Genomic DNA, 22,427 nt, shown 5'->3' on the forward strand with positions numbered 1-22,427 from the left:
ATTTCCTCCGCCGGAGGTGAAATCTGCTACTGAACGTCGTGTTCGTCTGCTTCTTCGCTGTCGAAGATGTCCACCGGTGCCGGGGCCGACTGCCAGGCCTCCATGCGCGCCACGCGCCGAAGCCGAATCGTCTTCTTCGAACGAAACCTGGAACAAGCCATACAGCTGGCTTCATCGTGGTCCGGCGACAGGCACTTGTTGCACACCGGGTGGACGTCGATGTGTGGGTACTTCGATCCGCACATGGGACACTTCTTGAACAGGCTCCGTTCCATGTTGTGTCGTCGAAGGTCTTGCTGCGTCGACTGGGCCTCGATCACCGAAGAGTCACGCGACTCCCTGGATGTCCAACTCGGGAACCGAGTCGGAACGGAACTGGGCACCGAACGCAAAACAATACCGACGGTTCGAAAAAGGCCTTTTGGCCTCGAAAAAGTGTATGTTGATTCCGAACTGGAGATAACGAAATTACATCCGAACCCAATGGCGGAAAAAAACAATCTGAGGATGGAGTCGATGCCCATGCGCACTGTAGTCCAGGGGAGGGGCCACCTATCTCGTGATACTTCGAAGACTCTTCCAGGACAACAATGTGCAATCATCCGGACCCAACACTAGGCGGCGTTCTATGCTATAGATATGAATTCAGCAGCCCACATGCCTCGAACATAGATAAAATTAGAGAAGAGCGCCTTAATTATAAGACTGCCTTAGCATCCAGAAAAAAAGAGCTGCAAAATGAAGCATGGACGAAATTGGATATGGCTGCAGAAACAAAAGATCATAAATTATTCTGGGAAATTGTAAATAGCCCCTTTTTAAAGAACGATAACATCCCTGAAATTAGTTCCCATGTCAGTTGCTGCGCATGGATTGCCCATTTCACTGGGATTTTTAACTCTGATTTTAATCCAGATGGGCCAATTTTAACTATAGACACAGCATCATGTTCTAAATGGCAGAAAATGCAGCTATCTGTGACCTTAAATGAGGTTACGGAGGCAATCAGAAACAGTAAGGGTGGCAAAGCCCCTGGGCCGGATGGGGTGCCCATGGACTTTTATAAATATGAAATGACTCTATGGGCCCCAATATTGACACGTTACTTTAACGCGGCCATAGAAGATAGGCTACCAACAACATGGGGACAGTCAATTATTGTGCCGCTCCATAAAAAAGGTTCCAGGTCAGAAGCACGAAATTACCGTCCTATCTCACTCCTGGACTCGTCAGTTAAAATCCTTAGTCGAGTTCTATTGGTGAGACTGGAAGCCTGGGTCGAGGAAAATAACATCTTATCCCCAGTGCAGTACGGGTTCCATAAGGGGATGGGAACAATGGAGCAGTGCGTGAACCTGGAACTCATAGTCAGTAAGTACACCAAAGCTAAAGATGGTAACCTATTTTTGTGCTTTGCTGACTTGAGTTCAGCATTCGATCTGGTGGAACACGCACTGCTCTGGACTGTTCTGCTGGCCATGGGCGCCCCAATTGAGATCATCCATCTCCTGGCCAGGTTGTATGACAACCTGTCCAGCAAAGTTAGATTTGGATCAGATGGAGAGTGCACCCCCTTTTTTAAAATTAACAGAGGCATCCGACAAGGATGCGTACTTGCCCCACTCCTGTTCTCCCTTTTTATAACTCAAGTAGACCAAAATTTAAGACAAACTAATGTAGATGCACCTACTATTAACGGTAACTCAATCCCAATTCTTTTATATGCGGATGACGCGGTACTTCTCTCCAGGACCCAAAATGGATTGCAACAATTGATTAATAGGTTTTACACATTCACTGAAAGTAGGAAGTTGATAATTAACAAAGGAAAGACTTTCACAATGACATGTGGTAAGAAACCAAGAAAATGCAGGTCCTTTTTCTTAGATGGAGAGAAACTAGAACCCGTCAGGAGTTTCTGTTACTTAGGCATCACTTTTTCAGGAGATGTGAGATGGGCCAATGAACAAGACAGTGTCAATTTTAAAATGGCTAGGACTATAAGTTGTGTTTTTAGATTTGCTGCTAAATTAGGGGGCCGCAGAATTCACGAGATGCTGTCAATATATAACTCAAGATGTTTAACATCAGCCCTATATGGGGCCGGGATATGGGGATATCATGCCCAGAGTGCTAATTTGATCCAGCGTGAGGAGAATGCGTTCTTGAAACGGTTACTTTGTGCCCCGTCTACGGCCTCAACTGAGATAGTACACAGGGAACTTGGCTTAAACCATGTCAATGACTTAATCGCTTTATGCCCTTTGTCCCTGTGGCGTTCAATTTGGGCAAAAGAAGAGACAAAAATCACCCAGGATGTGATTAACGATTGTTTAAAGCTCGACCGCTGCTCAAAAATCCCCTGGTTATGCCATATACAAAACTGGTATAAGACACTGTATGGCTGTAACATTTTTAAAGACTCAACAACTGGGACAGTGTTGTCTAAGCAGGAGCTTAAAGTCACATTCCTTAAATATACAGATGGGACTAGAATGAACAGATATGCAAAACAAAGTACGTTTAATATTTATTTGGAATATAACATTAATGATGGCTTTCAAACCTACCTTACCGTTGTAAGCACTAGTTCCCACCGTTTTGTACTAACTCGTTTGCGGTTGGGAATTGTGCACCACTTAGTGGCATTCCCTACAATTAAGAAACCCGGGACGTGTTTATGTCCATGTGACGGTAAATCTAAACAGAGTGGTTGTCATTTTATGCTATTTTGTAACTTTTATACCTATTTTAGGAAATTCTATTTGAAACCCATCTTTTTAAAATATAATACGCGTAGTACAAATACAGCGATGCAACTGATGTTTAACTTAGAGATCCCAGATGTATGTTTTTACGTGGCCACTTACATTTTAAAATGTATATTTGCACGGAAATCAATTATCGTATGAATTTTATCCATGATGCACTTTACTGACGGTTTTGCACTTGATCAAATTGTTTTAACATAGCTAATTTATGCATATGTGTCTGAAAATTAGTACCTCTACCACTTATAGCACTTTATATTGCGAATTTGCACATGTACTGTTAGAAGAATGTATCGATAAACATTCACTGTTCGGACATGTGCTGCTAAATGTGTACTGTACTTCAGGAAGGATGGTAATCATTTTGCACTTTATTCTGCTAATTTGCACATGTACTACTAGACGTATGCACTAAATTAGTACTTTAAGAATGTCGCACATGTGCTGCTAAATGTATACTGTACTTCAGGAAGGATGGTATAGCCATTGTTGCACTTTATTTTGCTAACTTTGCACATGTGCTACTAGAATTAGGTAATAAATATGCACTTTAAGAATGTTGGACATGTGCCGTTCAATGTATATCGTACATTAGTAAGGATGGTATAGCTAATTTTGCACTTTATTTTGCTAATTTGCACATGCACTTGTAGACAAACGCATCAAAAAGCACTTTAAGACTGCCGGACATGTGATGGTATGTACTCGAGTAATGATGGCATCTGGCAAATCAAAACTGGCACAAATGTAGGTTGTATTTAATCCTATTTTGCTTGTTGCTATATGGATGTATTCATACATACCGAATAAAGCATTTTGAAATTGAAATTACTCTACTCCTTTGCATTCTTCAATGATTTTGACAGTTTGAAAATGGGTTCAGCTAGCGCCCTTTTTGCTAAAATAACCTAGGCTATATTTTTTCCAACTAAGTATCCAATTTGATTCTACCAGCTGACACACAACAGTTGGTGGACTATGATGCTAAACTGAGCGCATAGTACCCTCTCGGTCTTATTAATTTTTAATGAATTGTATTGTTTTGATTTATTGAATGTGAATACACAAATATTGTTTGAACCAAGTGTGACTCTGAACTAGAAACCGTAACCCGGAATTGTTAGATAGTAGTTACAAGTGTAACAGAGCACACTTTTTTATGACTTAAAGCGTGATATAAAGTTTGTGAATATATATGTTCTTCTTTTTTATACATAAAAAAAAGTTTTTACGAAAATAACATTTTTAATAAAAAACTTTGAGAGTAACTAAAATGACATTCTAGTGTGGTGTACTAATGTTGAAAAACTGCTTAAAACTTAAAAGTAACAGCAAATGAGTCAAATGTGTAGGCCTGTTGGTCGCTTTAGAAAGACTAATACACAGAAAGGATTTCTTTTTTGTTAAATTGTTGATACCCAGTCCTTTCTGGTCCCTGGGAAACTCTCTACTTTTTGAGATTACCCCGAATGTAACCAGATATGTGCAGTGGCCACATGGCCATATGGCAACTACGCACATATTTCTGGTTTTCTTAATTTCTATCTTAACATCATCCATCATCAGCTGGCTAGGCTAGCTGAGTACCGCTTTCCTTTCCACGCCCATTGCTTTACAAAAGGGGATATCCTTATGAAGTGGAACCAATACCAGATAAGTGACTCAAGGTTTTTTTTGTTTCCATTTCTTCAGAGCGGGGCCTCATTACCTGAGCGAGTGCCAGGCGAGGTGAGGCCACTCCCAAGCAAATTTTGGGTGAGTGATTACTCAACAAAATAATGAATGAGCAATGTCTCGATGGCTGTTATATGTCTTTTTGCAAATCGTGGTTTCATCTGTCATACTGTGTGTCTCTATACACTGTTTTTTTTAGGAGAGGTGATTCTATATCCATGACTTCCGAAGCTACAACTCACTACCCTGTCAGATGGTAGGTCATTCACGCATGGTACGTAGTCCTCACTACACTTTTTGGTTATAGTTGCAGTAGTGTTGTTATCATAGGTCCTGAAGAAAGCCATTTTTGGCTGAAACATGTCGACCAGTTAACTTACCACCAGGATAGCAGTATTTGCTGAAACTCTATCCACACTCCGTTTTTAACCTTGTCATCATGGTGACCGCCAGAATAAAATTTACCCTCAGGCACCATGTTAGTCAATTTTAATACACCACTTTTTCACTAGCACATATTCTTCGAGCACTGCAACTTTTCTTCCCACAGCTCTTTACACCACTACTCTCTGGCTTTCCATCACTGGTGGATCCGTTACTAGAGTTTACTCACAATAACAACAGTGAGCAACCTAGTGGTTACCGGCTCAGACTCTCAAATCCCAGATGATGAAGCTCCGCCAATGGGTGGGCTGATGGGTTTTCTTATCTTCTCTCACTACTCTTTAGTTTATACACACACCTTCCATGGGAAAGCAGACACTTTCTAGTCCACTCAGACCAGTAGCACCCCACTTTGTTTTTTCTGCAAGTTAGATTAGGGGATAGGGTGCACTTTGGTTGGTAAACCTTTCTCCCCTTCAGACCCTTTTTTCTCTTTGTGTTTTTTGCACCTATAAGGGCTACCTTACAGTTATATCTGCTTATAGGAGACCTGTGCTCCATTCCACACAAACACCGTCTGAGCGAGAACCGCCTTGGAAACACCAGCGCGCAAAACTGCTGATAATGCCCGTTCTTGACAAAGGCGAACAGATCCAACCAAGGCTCTCCCCATCCTTGAAAGAGACCTTGCGCCATCTCGAGAGGGAGACATGGTCCGTGATCCGTTAGTTTACAATGGCTGAGTTAATCTGCCCTGGCTTTCAGAGAACCCACCAGGTGTTGAACCACCAGGGATATGCCCTGGTGTTCCAGCCATTTCAAGAGGAGCAGAGCCTCTTGACAAAGGGTCCACGACCTCACCCCGCCATTTTCTTTTTTGCAGTACCACATGGTGTACACCTAACCCAACCTTACCCTGACTAAAGGAAGGAAGGCCTTCAATGCCATTTGAATCGCTCAGAGCTCTAACAGGTTGATGTGGAGACTAGAATCCTCTGATCTCCGCCTCTCCCAGATGACCACCCAAGTCCAGAAGTAATGCATCTGTCATCACAGTCAGGTATGAGTGGGGAAGGGAGAGGGATTTGCCACTGATCCAATCGCAGTTCGCTGGCCATTTCTGTAGGTCTTCTGCAGTTCCCTCTGAGATCTTGACCATGTCGGAGAGATTCCCCTGATGTTTTGCCACTGGAACTTCAGGTCCCACTGCAGAGGGCTAGTATGCCAGAGGGCATTTGTCACAAGAAAGAAGCAGGAGGCCATGAGGTACAACAGCCTCAGAGTCAGTCTCACCGAAATTCAGGATAGATACTAAAACATCAATATCATAGCCTTAATATCCTGGACTCACCACTTGGGAGGATAGGCCTAAAACTGCACTGTATCCACAACAGCTCTGAGGACAGGGATCTTCTGGGACGGAGTCAGGTGTTACTTCGGCACGTTGATAGTAAACCCCAGCAAGTGTAGAAGGTTTGCCGTAGTCTGGAGGGGGGAGACAACTGCCTAGGGCAAGGTCGCCATCAATAGGTGATCGTCGAGGTAGGGAAAGACCAGAATTCCCGACCTCCGCAGATGAATTTTAATCACCGCCATCACTTTTGTGAACACACGTAGGGCACAGGTAAGACCAAAGGGGGACACACGGAAAACTGAAAGTGCTATTGGCCTGCCAGGAACTTCAGGTAGCGTCTGTGGGCAGGCAGGATGGCTATGTGAAATAGTGTGCTTTAAGTCCAGCGATACAATCCAGTCTCCTGCGTCAAGGGTAGAGAAGACTTGTGCGAGCATGAGCACTTTGAATTTCTTCTTTATCAGGGAGAGATTAGGAAGGTGCATGTCTAAATTAGCACAAAGTCCTCTGTCCTTCTTGGGCACCGGAAAATAGTGGGAATAGTAATCATGGCATACCTCTGATGTCGGCACTTTTTCTTTAACTCATTTGGCCAAGAGAGCAAACACTTTCTGATGAAGCAAGGAGAGATGGTTGCCCGTCAGCTTGTCGGAAGTAGGTGGCATGGGTGGGGGGGAGGGGAGGACTCAAAACCAGATAAGCTGAAGAACTTAACAATCTGAAATTGACCACCATTAGTGCAGATGATGGCAGATCCTGCCACCCACAGGATGCCCATAATGGTAAGAGGGCACACTAAAGGGTTTGGAGACTGCAGCTGCCAGGGAGGGGTAGTGGGCTGGCTCAACGTCTGGATGCCTGACCCATGTGGTCTGTAGGAATCACGCCTTGGCCACAAAACGATTGTGCTGGTTGCAGGCCAGCATTCAAGGGTGAGTACAGACACAGTTGGAAGCCCTTCCATGGCCATGAAAGGGGCAGACTGAGGTTGGCGTGGGCTCATGGAAAGGCGCCAGGACGTAGATGCAGCTCTGCTGTCCTTAAAGCGCTTGAGCACAAAGTCCACCTTCCCACCAAACAAATGAGAGCCAGCAAAGGGCATCGTCATAAGCAAGGCCTGAACATCTCCCGAAAAAACAGTGGTTCTCCGCCAGGCATGGCGCCTAAGGGCAACCAACAATGAAATTGCTCTGCCCAGCAAGTTGGTCGTATCCAGCCCACACGGTATGGTGAACATCCCATCAGCAATTGCTAGAGTATGGCTCAGGCCTCCTCAGAGACCATGGGCAGCACTTGCACAATCGAGTCTCAGTAAGTATGGGAGTATCGGCTCAAGAGACACACAGTGTTCACCAACCGCAATGCCAGGCTGGTGTGAGAGATCATCCTCTTCCAAAAGGTGTCCACCCTTTTAGATTCCCTGTCCTATGGAATGGAAGGAAATGCGCCGGGGTGAACTTTGGAGGCAGAGTGCTGGACCACCAAGCTCTCTGGGGTGGGGTTGGGTGCTGAGTGAGGACACTGGGGTCCTCTGGGGCGGGCGATGGCAGAGTGCATTTGTCATATGCACAGTAACCCCTAAGGAGGGCTTAGACCAGGCCCCCAGTAGGACATCAGTAAGGTCTTTATTAAATGGGAGTAATGGTTTTTAGGCGCAACTCCCGGTAGAAGCACCTCCATCAAGACGTTAGTCTTAATTGCCACTGAGGGCAGTGTAAGGTCCGGGTCGTCACCCACCCTTCGCACCACCACTGAGACAGGGGCACCCTCCACAGCAGCCACAATAGAGGGAGAGACCAGGCCAGTTTCTGGGGAGGTGTCCAGTCCACAGGCATCTACCAGATTCTCGTACCAGATGTCCCCTGTCTCTTACCTTTTATCCATAAGGATCCACAGACTTATCCCATTTGTACCCCAATCTAGGCCTATCATGTGAACAAGGTACTGGCCCCATCATGAGGGGTGTTCCCCATTGGCTTCGGATGACGACCGTCCGGCTGCATGTCGGAGTCAGTGAAGACTATGGGGATGATGCCATGGTGGGAGAGGGAGAGCACTCAAGCAGGGACAGGCCGCCCAAATATGAGGTGCATGGCCTCATAATATTTACGTAATTATGTGGGGGTCGCTCCAGCTGCCGGAAACTATGTGAGGAGGCCCATGCGAAGAATCCACTACAGAGCTTGGCCTTGAGTGCTGACGCTCCCTCATCTCATTGGATTACTTTGACGGGCGTGGCAAAGACAAAAATCTCTTCGATTTCTTGCACTTCTTGTGCCACTTTGACTTTTTGTTCTTCGTGTGTCAGTGGAACTTAACCGATTTTCCCAACGACCTCAACTGCAACGACACGCACTTGGAGTGGCTATGCAACTTATCTCAGGCCCTTCCTCTCAAACGAGATTGAGAACATCATGGTGTTGCATGTCAAGCAACGAGGAGCTTGAGGGACCGCTCCCTCAAGGCCTTGAGGTGCATGGGCAGCAATCAATGCAGTTCTTGAAACCAGCTTTTCTAGCAGACATCTTTGACGTGCCAGGAGAAAAAGTTTAAAAGAATCTCTCAACAAAACGTTTAAAAAGGTCAGTACGAAAACAATGGGGTAGCTCTCTCCAGATCTACACCGACTGGCGCAGAAAGCCATGAACGGATGTCAACGCAATGGGGTAACATCTATATAGGCATTGCGCACGTCACTTCCGGCGCGGATGACATTCTGGGGTACTGCTCATGAAATATTTTGAAATCCATCCAGTCTGACACCTGGGAATATTCTATAGTAAGGAATCTGTGGCTAGTAGTCTATCAGGTAGAGACAGTATTCTTGCCCTTTTCACTGGGGCATTTAGGCCCCTAATGTTAACTATCAATACCTTGAATGTTTGTATGAGGTGAAATGTAGGTTGCTGTACAATTGCATGTATCTGATTCTCTAAATCTCAAATGTATTCTGGTTCTAGAACCCAAGTTCCAAACCTGAAGTCTACCTTTTCTTTCTCCTTCCCTGCCCTCCCCAAATCCAAACATTTCTCAATTTTCGAACTTACCCTACGTCAATGTTACCTTTAAGCCTTCATTTGGGCCTATCTTGCCCCAGTCAATTGTGACGCAACTGCTGCTCTTCTTCAGTTGTACTAGCACATTTTGCCTAGCTGCATGGTGTGGGGCAGCACCATGAATTTAATCATCCTTCAGTCACTTTACTGCCTTTAATGCACAGATTAGTGACTCTGTTTGCACAGTTAGAATCTTTGAGGCACATCGAATCATTAGTCAGTTCACTCACAGTCCTTCTTCCAGGGACTCTCATAGCTGGCCAATTTCTTCTCCACCTTGATCCTCTACTGTGAATTTGCGCTCTATTTTGTGGTTCCCTTTTGCATCTTGAGAGCCGCTGGTTTCTCTGGTGGTTCCGTCAGTAGTGCATCAAAATCTTCAGGGAACTCTCTGATATGGTATGTGGTGCTGTTCAGTTGGAAAAACTCCACACAGGAAGGTCCATCTGTATCTTATGCATTTATAACTTGAAGCCTCAAATGTCGGGTGAAAGACCTTCCTGCTCCTGAGGATGGTGTGTACTACATTCTGCACAGGCAGCATGTTGTCTCCTTTAACCATCATAGGCTTTGCTATATCGCTCCTCAAACAATTTGTTCTTTCTGGAAGAATGATGAGAGTTTGTGAGAATCTCTCTTGTGTTTTTTGGCAGACCCATTTATTTTAGGCTCTGTTCTATACACCTTACGAAGGCCTACTTCCTCTCCTTCCTTTAGACCTCAAATTGGAACAAATAACAAAAAGGCACTTCCTTGGACCAGCAACTACCTTCCTCCCAAATTTGGCGCAATTCCATTCAGCAGTTCGGGCTGTAGCCGTGTCTAAAGGTCCTATGGGAATTAATATGGGGAAAACCCGCTTTTAAGCACCCCCTGGTTCTCGGCCCCCACTTGACGGATCACCCCCGAAGCTTTCAGGATAGCAGCTGAAGTGAGTGTCATTTCAGTTTGGAAAATGTCATGAAGATTTGGCAACTATATATAGTGAGCCAGGCCGAAATAAGTTTGATGTTGGCCGATGAATAAAAGTCAATATTCATAGCACTTGCACGTTGTGTTTCTCTTGGGACAAAGGAGGATATGAATGTTTATCTATATGTACATATAAAAAAACTCTGGAGGTGAAAGAGCCAGTGTAATTTTCACTTTCCCTAGGAAAGGTACTCCTTGTTTTCTTAATAACTTTTGCACTATTCAACATATCTGCATAAAACTTTCCCAAAAAAGTACATCTACTTAGGCTTCTTCATGGCAAGTTTCATGCCGATCCATCAAGCAGGGGTCAAGAAAAAGAGAGGGTGTTCGAAAAGTGTAATTTCCCATTTATATTCCCTTAGGATTTTTAACTCTTTGATACACAAAAACAGCTAAACAGAATTGCAACAAATGCAGTATGTTACTCAAGGATTGTGCTTTTGTTGGTTCAGTGTGAATCTGTTCAGTAGATTTTGAGAACGGAGCATTTAAAAGGGTACTTAGGGGGCGGAGCCAGGCCGGCGGCCAAGATGGTCGCCCGGGCTCTCGGCTCCGTGGTCCTTCATCCCCCACCGCCTGTTCCCGTCGTCTTTCCTTTGCTGCGATGCTGTTCCCGGGTGTCGGACGGCAGGCTGAGCTGCCGCGTCCGACTCCGGGGGTTTTCTGGGCTCTGAGCGCGAAGATGTGACCCCTCGAACTTTGCGGCCTTCCCGGGGCTGGAGCCGGGACCTCGCATGATTCTGCTGCCGCCCGCGAGTGCAACAACAACGGCCTCGCTGACCCACGGAGTGCCGGTCTACCGTCACGGAGGTCCGCCCATCTTGTGAGTGTGCCTCCAGCGCTGACCTCATGGAACCAGGTAAACTCGCTCCCCGCGGTCCCCCCGCTATTGATTGTGCCTCCCCCCACCCTCATCGGAGGGCTGATTGACGCTATGGCTGCCTGGACGTGGCTCTTTCTTCCTGGATTGGACCCAGATTTGCCTGTGTGCCGCGTCTTTATTTTACATTTCTAGCCTTCGTGGCCGCTTGATTTTCGAAGCAGCTGTGTTATTTTCTGACGATGGGGAGGAGCTCCGTTGTGGCCGTCTGCGGGGAAGTGGACGTGGCGGCCATACTTTGTATGATGCGGGGGGCGCGCCGTTCCTCGGCACCTCACTGAATCGTGGACTGGCGGTACTGGTGTTGATTCGGACGGCGTTCGATGGGACACGCCTGATAATGGCGGCAGCAGACTTTATCACTGCTCGAGGGGTTGGGGCGGTCTGCCCCCTGTGTGTTCAATGGACGACATTTGATCTGGACCGACCCGAGACACCCTGATTAGTGTGGATTGCACCCGAATGCCTGATGTTGATATTATCCTGGTGCCACTTTGTGCGTATGGGCCCTTCTACGACTTCCTGCGTTGCCTTTGCTGTGTGGTACGAAATCAGCTTTCCTGGCGGTAGATGAGCTGGACTGGTGCCCGGAGGATTCCCAGTTATTTTGAAGTGGTTCGACGCTGCACTGCCTACTCCTGTGGATGCTTTGTTTCTTGGTGATGCCATTGGACGTATGTTCCTCGTTTTTCCTTTCCAGCCCTCTTCGGTTGGCTGGCGTCAATTTGAGACTTTGAACTGTGCCTTGACTATTCTGTTTGAACCTACCTTTGCTATTACACTGTGACTGATGGAGTGGCATCGACGATCTTCGAGTGGGCCGTACACTGCTGCCCTGTGGGAATTTCAGCTGCCTTCTAATTATCGTGTTGGTTTCCTCCGATGCTTTGATGGCGGGGCCCTACACTACATGGACTAGGACGGGCTGCGGGCTCGGGCTGTATGAGTGTCATGCATGCTGATGATCTGTTTTTCAGGGTGGTTACACAGGGGGATTTTCATGATGTTTTTCTCTTTTAAGCAGCCGAGCAGTGATTTCATCCTGTTTTTGTGGACATCCTGAGACTTTGCAATGCTTTTGGCGTATTGAGTTGTTGCGCGGCGGTGGGGGGGAGGGGGGCCGGGAGTTCGTTCTGGGGACCCTCCAATGTTTTTTCTTCTTTCCCCCTTTTCTTTTGTATCTATGTGGATTATTGTCTTTCCTTTCGTCTTCTTCTTCTATATTTCGGGTTTTTGACATGGGGCGACAGGCACGCTGCTAGGGGGGTGGGCCGTAGCCATCGGCAGAGGTGCAGGGTGGGGGGTGTAGTGTTATTGTTTGTATCTTTCTCCTTTTTGTTCCTATGGCCTTTTGTTTTTCTTGTTTTTGGTTTGTCTATCCCTTTTCTTTCTCTTCTTTTCTGGGGTCCGACTTGCTGTCTTCTCGTTTTGTTCTGCTCTTTTGAATGCCGGGGTTGTTGTCTTTCAGATGTTTCTGGGTGCAGTGGGCATCTGCTATTCTTGCGGGCGGGCTGTGTTGTTTATTGTTTATCCTGATCATCTGTTCTCATGCTAGCCTTTGCGTTACCATAGTCCTGCCTAAGTAACTCTGGTAATATGATTATCTCCTGTTTTGTGTGGGCATAATTGTACGGCGTCGGATCCTGCTTATCTTTATTATCAAAAGAAACCTTCCCTAATCCTGTGATTCTTATGTGCCAACTACTTCCTTACGTGGTGGGATGTCTTGGGGGATGGGCTTCATTGACTTGGTTATTAATTTGCTTGACCGCCACTATTCTGCTGGCCGACCGTGCTGGTATGTAGGCCATAACCTGTAACTGTATTGTGGAACAATAAAGGTTTTCAAAAAAAATAAAAAAAAATAAAAAATAAAAGGGTACTTAGATTGGGCTGGAAGAGGTAACATTTTGTACTTCCATATGTATGTAAGTATATGGTTATTTCTGTAGTTCTAACCTAGCCAAAGGTCAGCCTCAAAGGGAAGGTTAAAGTCAACAAGTAAGTGGAGTAATGGTTTGTAAATGACCTGTGATGGAGTGTTCTTTAAAGAGGTGATTCTTCAACTCTTTCCTAAATTGGAGCAGTATTGGGGAGGTTTTGATGGATACAGGGAAGTTCTTCCAAATACAAAATTCTTAGTCTGCAGCCTCACGTGTCCTGGATGCTTGGGTACAGAGAACCACCAGAGATGGTGTGCTAGTCTACAAGATAAGTGGGTTTGCTGGTTGTGATGGCTTTGTAAATTATGCAACTAGTTTCGAATATGGTGTGGATTGGCAGGGGAGCCATTGGAGGGTGGGGGTGATTATCATATTTCTTCAGGCACTGGATGAGACCAGCTACGGTGTGTACGGATGCACCATCCAAATGCAAGAATGCGGCTTGAACATCAGCTCTGAAGTCACTTTCTTTAAGAAACAGTTTTAACTTTCTTTGGAAAAGAGAGCTGGTACCAGGCTATTTTGCGGTCCTTGAATAACAGGTTGATGTCTAGGGTGAATCCATGTGATTTGGCATTTGAACAGAGTTGGTGTGAGAAACTGTCATGGTTTATGTCAGTCATAGAGTGAGATTTTGTACTGTATCTTCTTTGTTTTTCTTGGCAAATAACAGGAATTCAGGTTGAGATTCAGGTAGGCACTGGATGATGTGCATGCAAATCATCAGCACATCAGTAAATCTTGATGCTATCTGTGAGTAGAGCACCAAGCAGCACCATGGAAAGGCTGAAAATGACAGCAGACAGTAAGGAACACGTGGGGACTCCACACGCGAAAGGGATATTTTGTGACCTGAAAGTGCCTATGTGCCCATTTTAAAGGGCACCCAAAGGACTACGAAGATTTTTCTCCCTTCATCATTGCGGATTTGCAAATCCAGCTCCGGATTTGAATATCTCCCTCGTGCTGATTGGCTGGACATCACTTAAACATTTCGGTTGTAGCTGTTGTACCCAACACGAAACATGAGAACCAAGCTGGGAAAAGTAAAAAATAAAGTGCATTTGGGGGGCAGATGGAACCTACCCTGACCACCATGCCCTATGTGGCGAGGGGAACAAATGTACCTACCCTGGTATTAAAAACAAAATTACATTTTTATCATGAGATTGTCAGATCCTATGTGAGAATCGCAGATGCCGACCTTCCCTGGGTCCCCCCTGGGCCTCAGGAATCGTGAATCCAGTATTGAATTTGCTAATCCTGCAAGAAAAGGTAAAATAGTATTTAATGCACTATGGCTATGCTTGGCCAACAGTGAGAAGTGGGGTTGGCTGCACACTATAGGATGACAGCAGGGCCTGGCTCTGGATACAACCCAGGCCTTGCAACCAACCTTCTGCTGCTTAAGGCCAACTGTTGGCCCCTACAGCCAGGGCCGTGCTGGAGTCCAGGCCCTGCAAGAAATCCCACTGCACAGAATGGAAGGACATACACAGCTGGGGTGTGGCCAACCACATACAGGTGGGGACAGGCTTTGCAGACAATCCCACACAATCCCAGTTGTGCTCAGTTGGAATTGGCTGCCACAGAGAGTTGGGTGCAGAGACTGGTTGGAGGCAAGGCTCTGCTGTCGACCCCACTGCAGGCTGGTGAATGCTATGCACAGCAGGGTTGGCTGCAAGCCTGTGACCAACCCCCACTGAACATGGGTGAAGTCCATGTGCTGTAGGATGTCCGTGGAGAGTTAGGTACAATAGCTGACCAAAGGCAAGGCCCTACAGTCAACCCCCATTGCACACGTCCCAAGTCTGTGAGCAGCAAGGGTTGGCAGCCAGAGGTGGGTTGAATGCAGGGCTTTGTTGAAGGCCAGGCCCGCCGGCCAAACCCACACACCCTCACCAGTCACGGCTGAAGGAGGTGAGCAGATAGGGTTGCCTGCCCATGGAGTGTTGGGTGCAGAGGGTTGATCAGAGGTCAGGGCCTATGGCCAACCCCCACCAAAGGCCATGCGGAGGAGAGTATAATGGCTGCAAAATGTTGGCTGCTGGGCCTGCCCAGAGGCAAGGCCTTGCTGCTAACCACTACTGCGCAAGATCCTAAGTATGTGTGCAGTGGGTATTTGATACCCGCAGCCAACCCCACTTTACATGGCTGATGGCCTGGAAGTAGGCCCTGTCGGCAAGACCGCTGCACACAACCTTGCACTGTGGGTGTTTGCCACCCGGGGAGAACTGGGCACAAGAGATGGCGGGAGGCCAAGCTCTATGGCCAACCTCATTCTGTACATGGTTGAAGGCCATGCGCAAAGGTTATCGATTGCCCCCAGAGGCCAGGACTTGCGACCATTGTGCGGCACAACACTAAATGTAATGCACTGTGGATGTTAGCTGCCTACAATAAGTTGGGTGCAGGGCCTTGCACCAACCCTGCTGCATATGTTTGAAGATGGTGCACATCGGTGATTGCCCGAGGGCACAGGGCCTGGAGGCCACATCCTGTATTGAACATCACTGCGCAGGCCTTAAGCCATGTGCAAGAAGGGTTGGCTGCCTACAGACTGCTGGGCATAGGACTTGGCCAGAGGACAGGCCCTCTGGTCAACCCCTGCTGCACAAGGCTGATGGCGAAGCAATGTAGGTGTTGACTGCTCTTGGAGGGTTTTATATATAAATAAATATACGCAGAGAGAGATAGGAATATAAACAGATATAAATAGATACATACTTAACTGTGTTATCTGTAAGTAGATGGCTATAGTGTAAGATGTTATTTTAAATATTGTTTAGTGTAGGGAGGAGCCAATACTCGTGACGCTTGAAGTGGATCATGCTACCCACTACTGTCCCTCAGCAATGGTAATATATAACATAACATTTGATGTGCGCTGAATATATAGTTTATGCCATGCAGTTCTTTTGTGTGCATTTGTTGTCAGCACAGGTATTTAAGCAGAACAAGAGCACAACCTCATTGCGCAGGCCCATAGTGTGAGCAGTGAAGATCTAGCGTTTGATCCTGGTCCAGAACATGCACTTCCACTATTGTAATAACATGTCGGCGATTTTCGTTCATCTAAAGAATATCATGACATCTATTTCAATATAGAAACTTTGCTCAGCTTCCGAAGTTTTTTATATGACTTTTTTAAGTCCTTTTCAGAATTAAAATACTTCCTTTTACATTGTTCTGTAAGAAGCTTCTTATTTTAGTGACTCTTAATCACTTCTTATTTAAAAAATAAGGGGTATACCATCCGTTTATATGACTATCTACGAGACCAGCCACAAAACTGGCTAAAGCAATCGACTTACTTTTGTCTTACCAATTTACAGAATTTACCAGATAGATCCTATCGCCAAATTTAGCTCGTCATTGGCACTTTTTGCCCCCCAACTTTTACAACTTCCCCAGCTGTTCAATAATCATATGAGCCTCTAAAAGTGGTGACTGTACCTTCCATCTTACCAAGACTAACTAGCCTCGTGTAGTACTCTGGGGTTTATCAGCCATTTTCAATTCGTCCCACAGGTACGAACGAGATGGAATAAAGTAACAGGGTGGGTGGGACAGCAGTGTCAGTAGCAGCCAGGCTTCCCTATTAGCAAATAAACCAGGCACGGGAAGGAATACTTAAATAAGGCAGAGATGTCACACGACTACTGCATCTTATTACTAAAGAATTTTGGATGAGAATATCTATGCTGTTAGTCCCAAAACTACACTTGCGCGCCGCGCAGGGCCCCATAAAACCTTAACCGCGCCGCCTGTGCAGGAACCAATAGTGCCTACAAATACTTACTCTCCATCCTGAAGGTCCGTCTCGTCACACACTTCACGCGTGATCTTCTCACCGGCACCGGCCATCATGCTGCACGAGGTTCCCAGGACTACAGAGCTGTGGCGAGAGAATAAATACACTGAATTAGCGCGTGCGGGCACATATCCATGGCAACAAAAGAATTCGAGCTCTCAGACAGATGACAACACCAGTGCATTGTGAGGCAGACAAGGCTACAGCATTGATTTGTTGTGGGACACACTAGTCTGACGCATCAAATCGGAGGACGGAAAACACGGCAGCAGTGCATTGTGGGTGGTATAGAGAAACTGTGAGAAGTCGTGGCCCTGTGGAGACCACCAGGGCAGTGGCCCGCGGACTCTTCTGGGGACACAGAAGGCGACAAATTTACTGACCCCCGGGAGTGCACTCTTTTTCGTTTGGTTTGGAAGTTCACAATCATTAAATGCACTTTTACAATGCTGTGAATACGAGACAGCCCTTGGTAAGTGTAGTTTTGCCAGCCCTGAGCACGGCTGTAGTTAGAGATGGGGCCTGCTGTTGGTAGACGTTAGATTGGGGTCCTACTTTAAAGCTTTGGAGTTAGGGTGACCAACTGGCATGGGTGCAAATTCAGGATGGTGAGTGTAAAAATTCAGGACAAAGTGTCAAAATTCATGACAAAAATTCAGGACAGGAGGTCAAAATTCAGGACAAAACTTCTGGACGAAAGGTAAGTTTTACAGACACATCAGAGGAGGTTGCACAATAGTATGTAAGTAAATCGACAATCACTTAAGCACAAGTGCAAAATAAGTTTATGTTCGGCTGAAACAACCGTGTACTTCAGTATACACGCAGCTTTCATCAACTGTGCAGGTCTTTTTGTGGTATTTCATATGATAATAATCTATTTATGTGGTTAAAGCACTGGGTTGTTCACTCTGAAATTTTGTTTACAATTCATGGTCCTGAGTAGGCATGTTTGGTGAGGAAAATGGGCAGTAAGATCTGCTCGGGTAGACATTGTGAGATGTAAAGTGGCACATATAAGATGCAGCTAATTTATATCCAAACATATTCAACCATTTGCAAACCTATCCATCATATATCCTTCCATCCATCATTTCACCCATCCATCCCTCCATCCACCCTTTCACTCATCCATCCATTATCCATCCATCCACCCTTTCACCCTATCTATCCGCACACGCATCCATCCACTCTTCCACCCATCAATCCATTCACCCATTCACCCATTCTTCCAGCCATTTACCCTTTTGCATATCCAGCCACCCTTTCACTTACTCCTCCATCCACCGTCACTTATCCTTCCACACATTCAACCTTTCAGTCATACACACATCCATCCTCCCTTTCTCTCTCCATCGACCTGTGGTATATAAATAAATAATACCGGATCTATTTTTGAATGTATGAATGAATAACAGATAGCTCAATAAATAAGAGTCAAGATTCGAGGTAGTAGGAGTTTCTGCAGGTTTATTACAGCATAAGGACAGGATCGGAACAACCTGCATAGAATGACCCAGCAGCTGCTGGGGCCGGGTCTGGGATGAGCGCGCTAACTTTTAATAACAATACATCAACTTATATACATAGTGCAAACACATAGTATTACATTGCAGTAGGCGTAGCAGTGGGTGGAGCAGAAGGCGTGACGCGTAGCAGTCGCGAAAGATAACAGTAAAAAGAGGTGTAACTGGGAGTATACTTAGGCATGTGATGAAAACGTAACAGAATATGTCATGAATGGGCGGAAACATAGGAGGGGGCTACCTAAGGAGCCGGGACCTCTAACCTAATGGTGCGCGAAAACTGGCAATGACGTGTTACTAGGAGAAGCTGGGGGCTACGAACTCTGTGCTAGGAGCAGAGACTAGAGTCTGGAGGGTCGGAGCGACATGTACCTAAACCCTATCTGGTATCTGATGTTTAGGGAACATGTTGATATAAACTAGAAGTCATGAGGGGAAAAGCTAACTTGATTCTAAGACTGGACCATGCATTATTCTACAGGTAGTGCGTGATGAAGAATATTAAATGACCAGTAAATACAGTATTTCTCTAACATGGAGACGAGAAGGCTAGACAATGACGGAAACTATTGATGCAGTTCAGTAGCTTAGGAATGCAGAAGAGGAGGACTGAACTGATAGCTGGAACTATAACATACTTTTGGCAGACTCAGAGGCAGAGCCGGGCTGCACCGGGCACTGCGAGGCAGGAAGTAAGTGAAGGGTCGAGGATACAGGTGGGGGCTGTATCGCTCCTCAGCGAGGCTTTTCAGGAGACAGGAGCTGAATCTGATGTCCGGGCCCTTTTGAGGCCTGGAAACGGGGACTTTATAATGGAATAACGTGCACACTGAGAAACGTGGCAACGTAACTTTACCTAGGCCTGATATTCGTAGTATTCACGAGGACTGGAAAACTGGCATACTAGAGGTGGACACGACTGTAATTGCGTCATTAATCAGACATGGGGAATAACATATGCATATTGGTCATGCACACATAACATATGATGGATGAGGCGTAGGGACACAGAACATGGCAAAATTTACTTTTCCACATTCCCTCCTTGTCACTACGTTTCCATCAGGAAACATCAATTTTCATGATACCATCTATCATTTCATACAGTACCATTTGCTCGTCTCGAATTGTCTTGGAACGGGATTTAGAACGGGGCTTAGGACTAGGAATACAAGAGGTAGCACACATGCTGCAAATCGCAGGGCCACATTGTATACAGAGGCAGCAGCTAAATATGATCGCTACTGCAATACCTAAAAAGGACAGGACTTTCCATCCCCATGCGGAAATTATATTCCAGAACCAACCTGACCATGTCCAGGTGCCTGGATCTTGATGTAACAGATGGGCAATTTTATGGAGTCTGGTTATAGCTGAATAAACAGACGGCGCGTTATTTGGAATGAAAATGCAGCAACTAGATCCGATGACTCTACAGGCCCCGCCCCTATCGGCCAGTATGACGTCAAGGACGAGACGATTTTGCAAAACGACGAATCTCATAGCAGATTGTTCTTCGGTTAAGTTACCTAGAGCAGAGGCAGTCTCATTTACTACAGCTTCAAGGGTTCTTGTTAACCTACGGATCAGTTTACTATTCTGGACAGGTCCTACAAAGAAGAAGAAACCTTTATTGAAATCTGTATACTGTTCTAGAGTAGTTTCAGTATAATCGACAATTGGGGACTCCCTTCTATGTCTAATATGTACTAGATGTGTGTTTCTGTGATAATCAGATGGGGCTAGGAAATACAGGTGGCAGTAAGAAAGCAATGTAACAGGTTCCCTCCCAATCGAGGGGCAGACGGACATATGCAGTTTGACCACAAATAAAATAAGAATGACGTGAAGCTTTGAAAACAGATTTCCCACTGTCACTATACTGGATAACAGTAGTACAGTCACTATGACCTACATGTATGGAACCATAACTACGGACACATAATTCGCCTTTGACAGGTAGTACTGAAATAGCAGGTAAGTCTGGAGGAGTATCAGACTGAACATTTAGGACCATGAAATTCGACGAATAATTACCTAAATTATAAACTTCATTTTCTAGATCTAAACCTGTTCTGTGGGGGAAACCTTGCTTGTCTGGAAAACATGTACTGTTAAGAAAAGACATATCTGTTGAGGATGACGTTAGCGTGGACCATGCTCCACACGAACCATTATGTGAGAATGGATAAGGAAACAGTGGCAGAACTCCCTTCGGTGTCTGGAAAGGGGGGAGTCGACCACACACCCAACAATTAGTGGCATTGCTGGTCTGGTGTGAATAATGTAACATACGGATAAATGTGTTGTTGCGCATAGCGAGGCGGTATGAATATTCGTGAGGAGGCAGATCACTAAACGTGTGCTCTACTGTTGTATTAGCAGACATATTTACATGAGGAACTGGAAAATACAGATAGAACGCATAGCTGGTGCAGGAAATCATTATGCTGATGAATAATACGAAACTCAGAAAAACGATACATTGAATTGAACTTCGACTGACTCTCTCACTATGGGGGTCTATTTTATACATGTCAGAAACAGTCTAACCGTTTCACCTAGGGGAGGACTTATACAATCAAACTGACTGACTTATTTTACTAGACCTGAGCTTTAACTTATACTCCTGCTGCGGAGTTTTCTCTAACAAGGGAGGGGTTGTAATAATGTCTTGTGCGGGACAGTCCTTTAAAACAATGTTTTGGCAGTCTTTAAGATCTTGGGAATCCTTGGAAATGTTTTTAGAAACGGGTTTCAATCCATTGAAAAGTTTAATATGAGAAAGATGGATCCATCCTTTTCTGCCTTCCAACTTGACGGCAGTACGGGTGGTCAAGAGGACCTGACGTGGCTCCTTCCAACGTGGTTCCAGCGGACTTGATCTGTCGAAATTCCGGACCATCACTAGGGAGCCTGGAACGATTTCATGCGGTGCCACCTCGGTGTTGTCTGGAAAGGCGGCAGCAACCTGTGAACGACATGAGTTGAGGGCAGACATCAAGGAAGCTAGGTAATCTGTCAGCATATTACATGAAACATCGGTAATACTTCGGGGTCTAGGAGTACCCCACATGTTAGGGGGGCGGCCGAATACGACCTCATACGGGGACAGACCTGATCTGGAATGTGCGACCATGCGCATATAAAACAAAGCGACTGGCAGAGCTACTAGCCAGTCCACACCTTTTTCTTTACAAACTTTGGCAATACGGATTTTCAGGGTCTGATTATGTCTCTCAACCAGACCAGCTGCTTCAGGATGGCGTACACAATGGAACTTCCACTGGTACCCTAACAACAGGGAAACGTGCTTCATTAACTCTGAGGAGAATGGCTGACCGTTATCGGAATATACGACTCTAGGGAGTCCGTATCTAGGGAAAAATTCACGAACCAACTGTTTGGCAGTGGTCGCGGCTGTGTAATCTGGGACTGGATATGCTTCTGTCCACCTGGACAAAGCGCATACTACTACAAGGACATACTTGAAACCTCGACATCGCTCCATTTGAATATAATCCATCTGGAGGACCTCAAAAGGGTGGTCAGGGGGCTGGAAACCACCTTGTTCCACCGGGACACTTTTACCTGGGTTAAACTGACAACATATCATACAGGTACGGACCTTCTGCTTGGCTGCAGCTCGTAAATGCTTGTTGAACCAAATGTTCTGGATACTGTCTAACATAGCTTTTTCTCCTAAATGTGCTGGACTATGTGCGGTATTGATAATGACTTGAACCATAGAGTCGGGGAGAAACCATGTGGCTCTACCCTTCGTTAACCATCCTTGATCTGTCTGGACCCCTCCTTGTTCATACCATTTCTTGATTTCCTCGGGAGTAGCATGTAACTGGATATCTATGACGTCTTGTGTAGGGTCCTTAACTGTCATGCATGTAATCGGATCTGGAGTATGTGTCTGATTAACTGGAATGTCTGGAGTCTGTGCTGTAAGCTTGGCTGTGCGGTCTGCTAGATCATTACCTTGGGAAATAATGTCTGTAACTTTCGTATGTGCTTTGCATTTCATGATAGCAATGGATG

At 45.8% G+C, this 22,427-nt stretch overlaps 1 protein-coding gene across 4 annotated transcripts in view; it reads right to left on the reverse strand.

The window, feature by feature from the left end:
* LOC144822522 (apoptosis-inducing factor 3-like) overlaps positions 1–22,427 on the reverse strand; it is a 545,716-nt gene that overhangs the window by 354,828 nt on the left and 168,461 nt on the right. For all 4 annotated transcript variants that reach the window (XM_078680159.1, XM_078680158.1, XM_078680160.1 and 1 more), the window contains one exon: positions 16,840–16,935. In XM_078680159.1, coding sequence (XP_078536285.1) covers positions 16,840–16,907 — 68 coding nt within the window. In that variant the 5' untranslated portion in view covers positions 16,908–16,935. The remainder of the gene's footprint in view (positions 1–16,839; positions 16,936–22,427) is intronic.

Source organism: Lissotriton helveticus, chromosome 3_1 (genome assembly GCF_964261635.1).
Source record: "Lissotriton helveticus chromosome 3_1, aLisHel1.1, whole genome shotgun sequence".
NCBI lineage: Eukaryota > Metazoa > Chordata > Amphibia > Caudata > Salamandridae > Lissotriton > Lissotriton helveticus.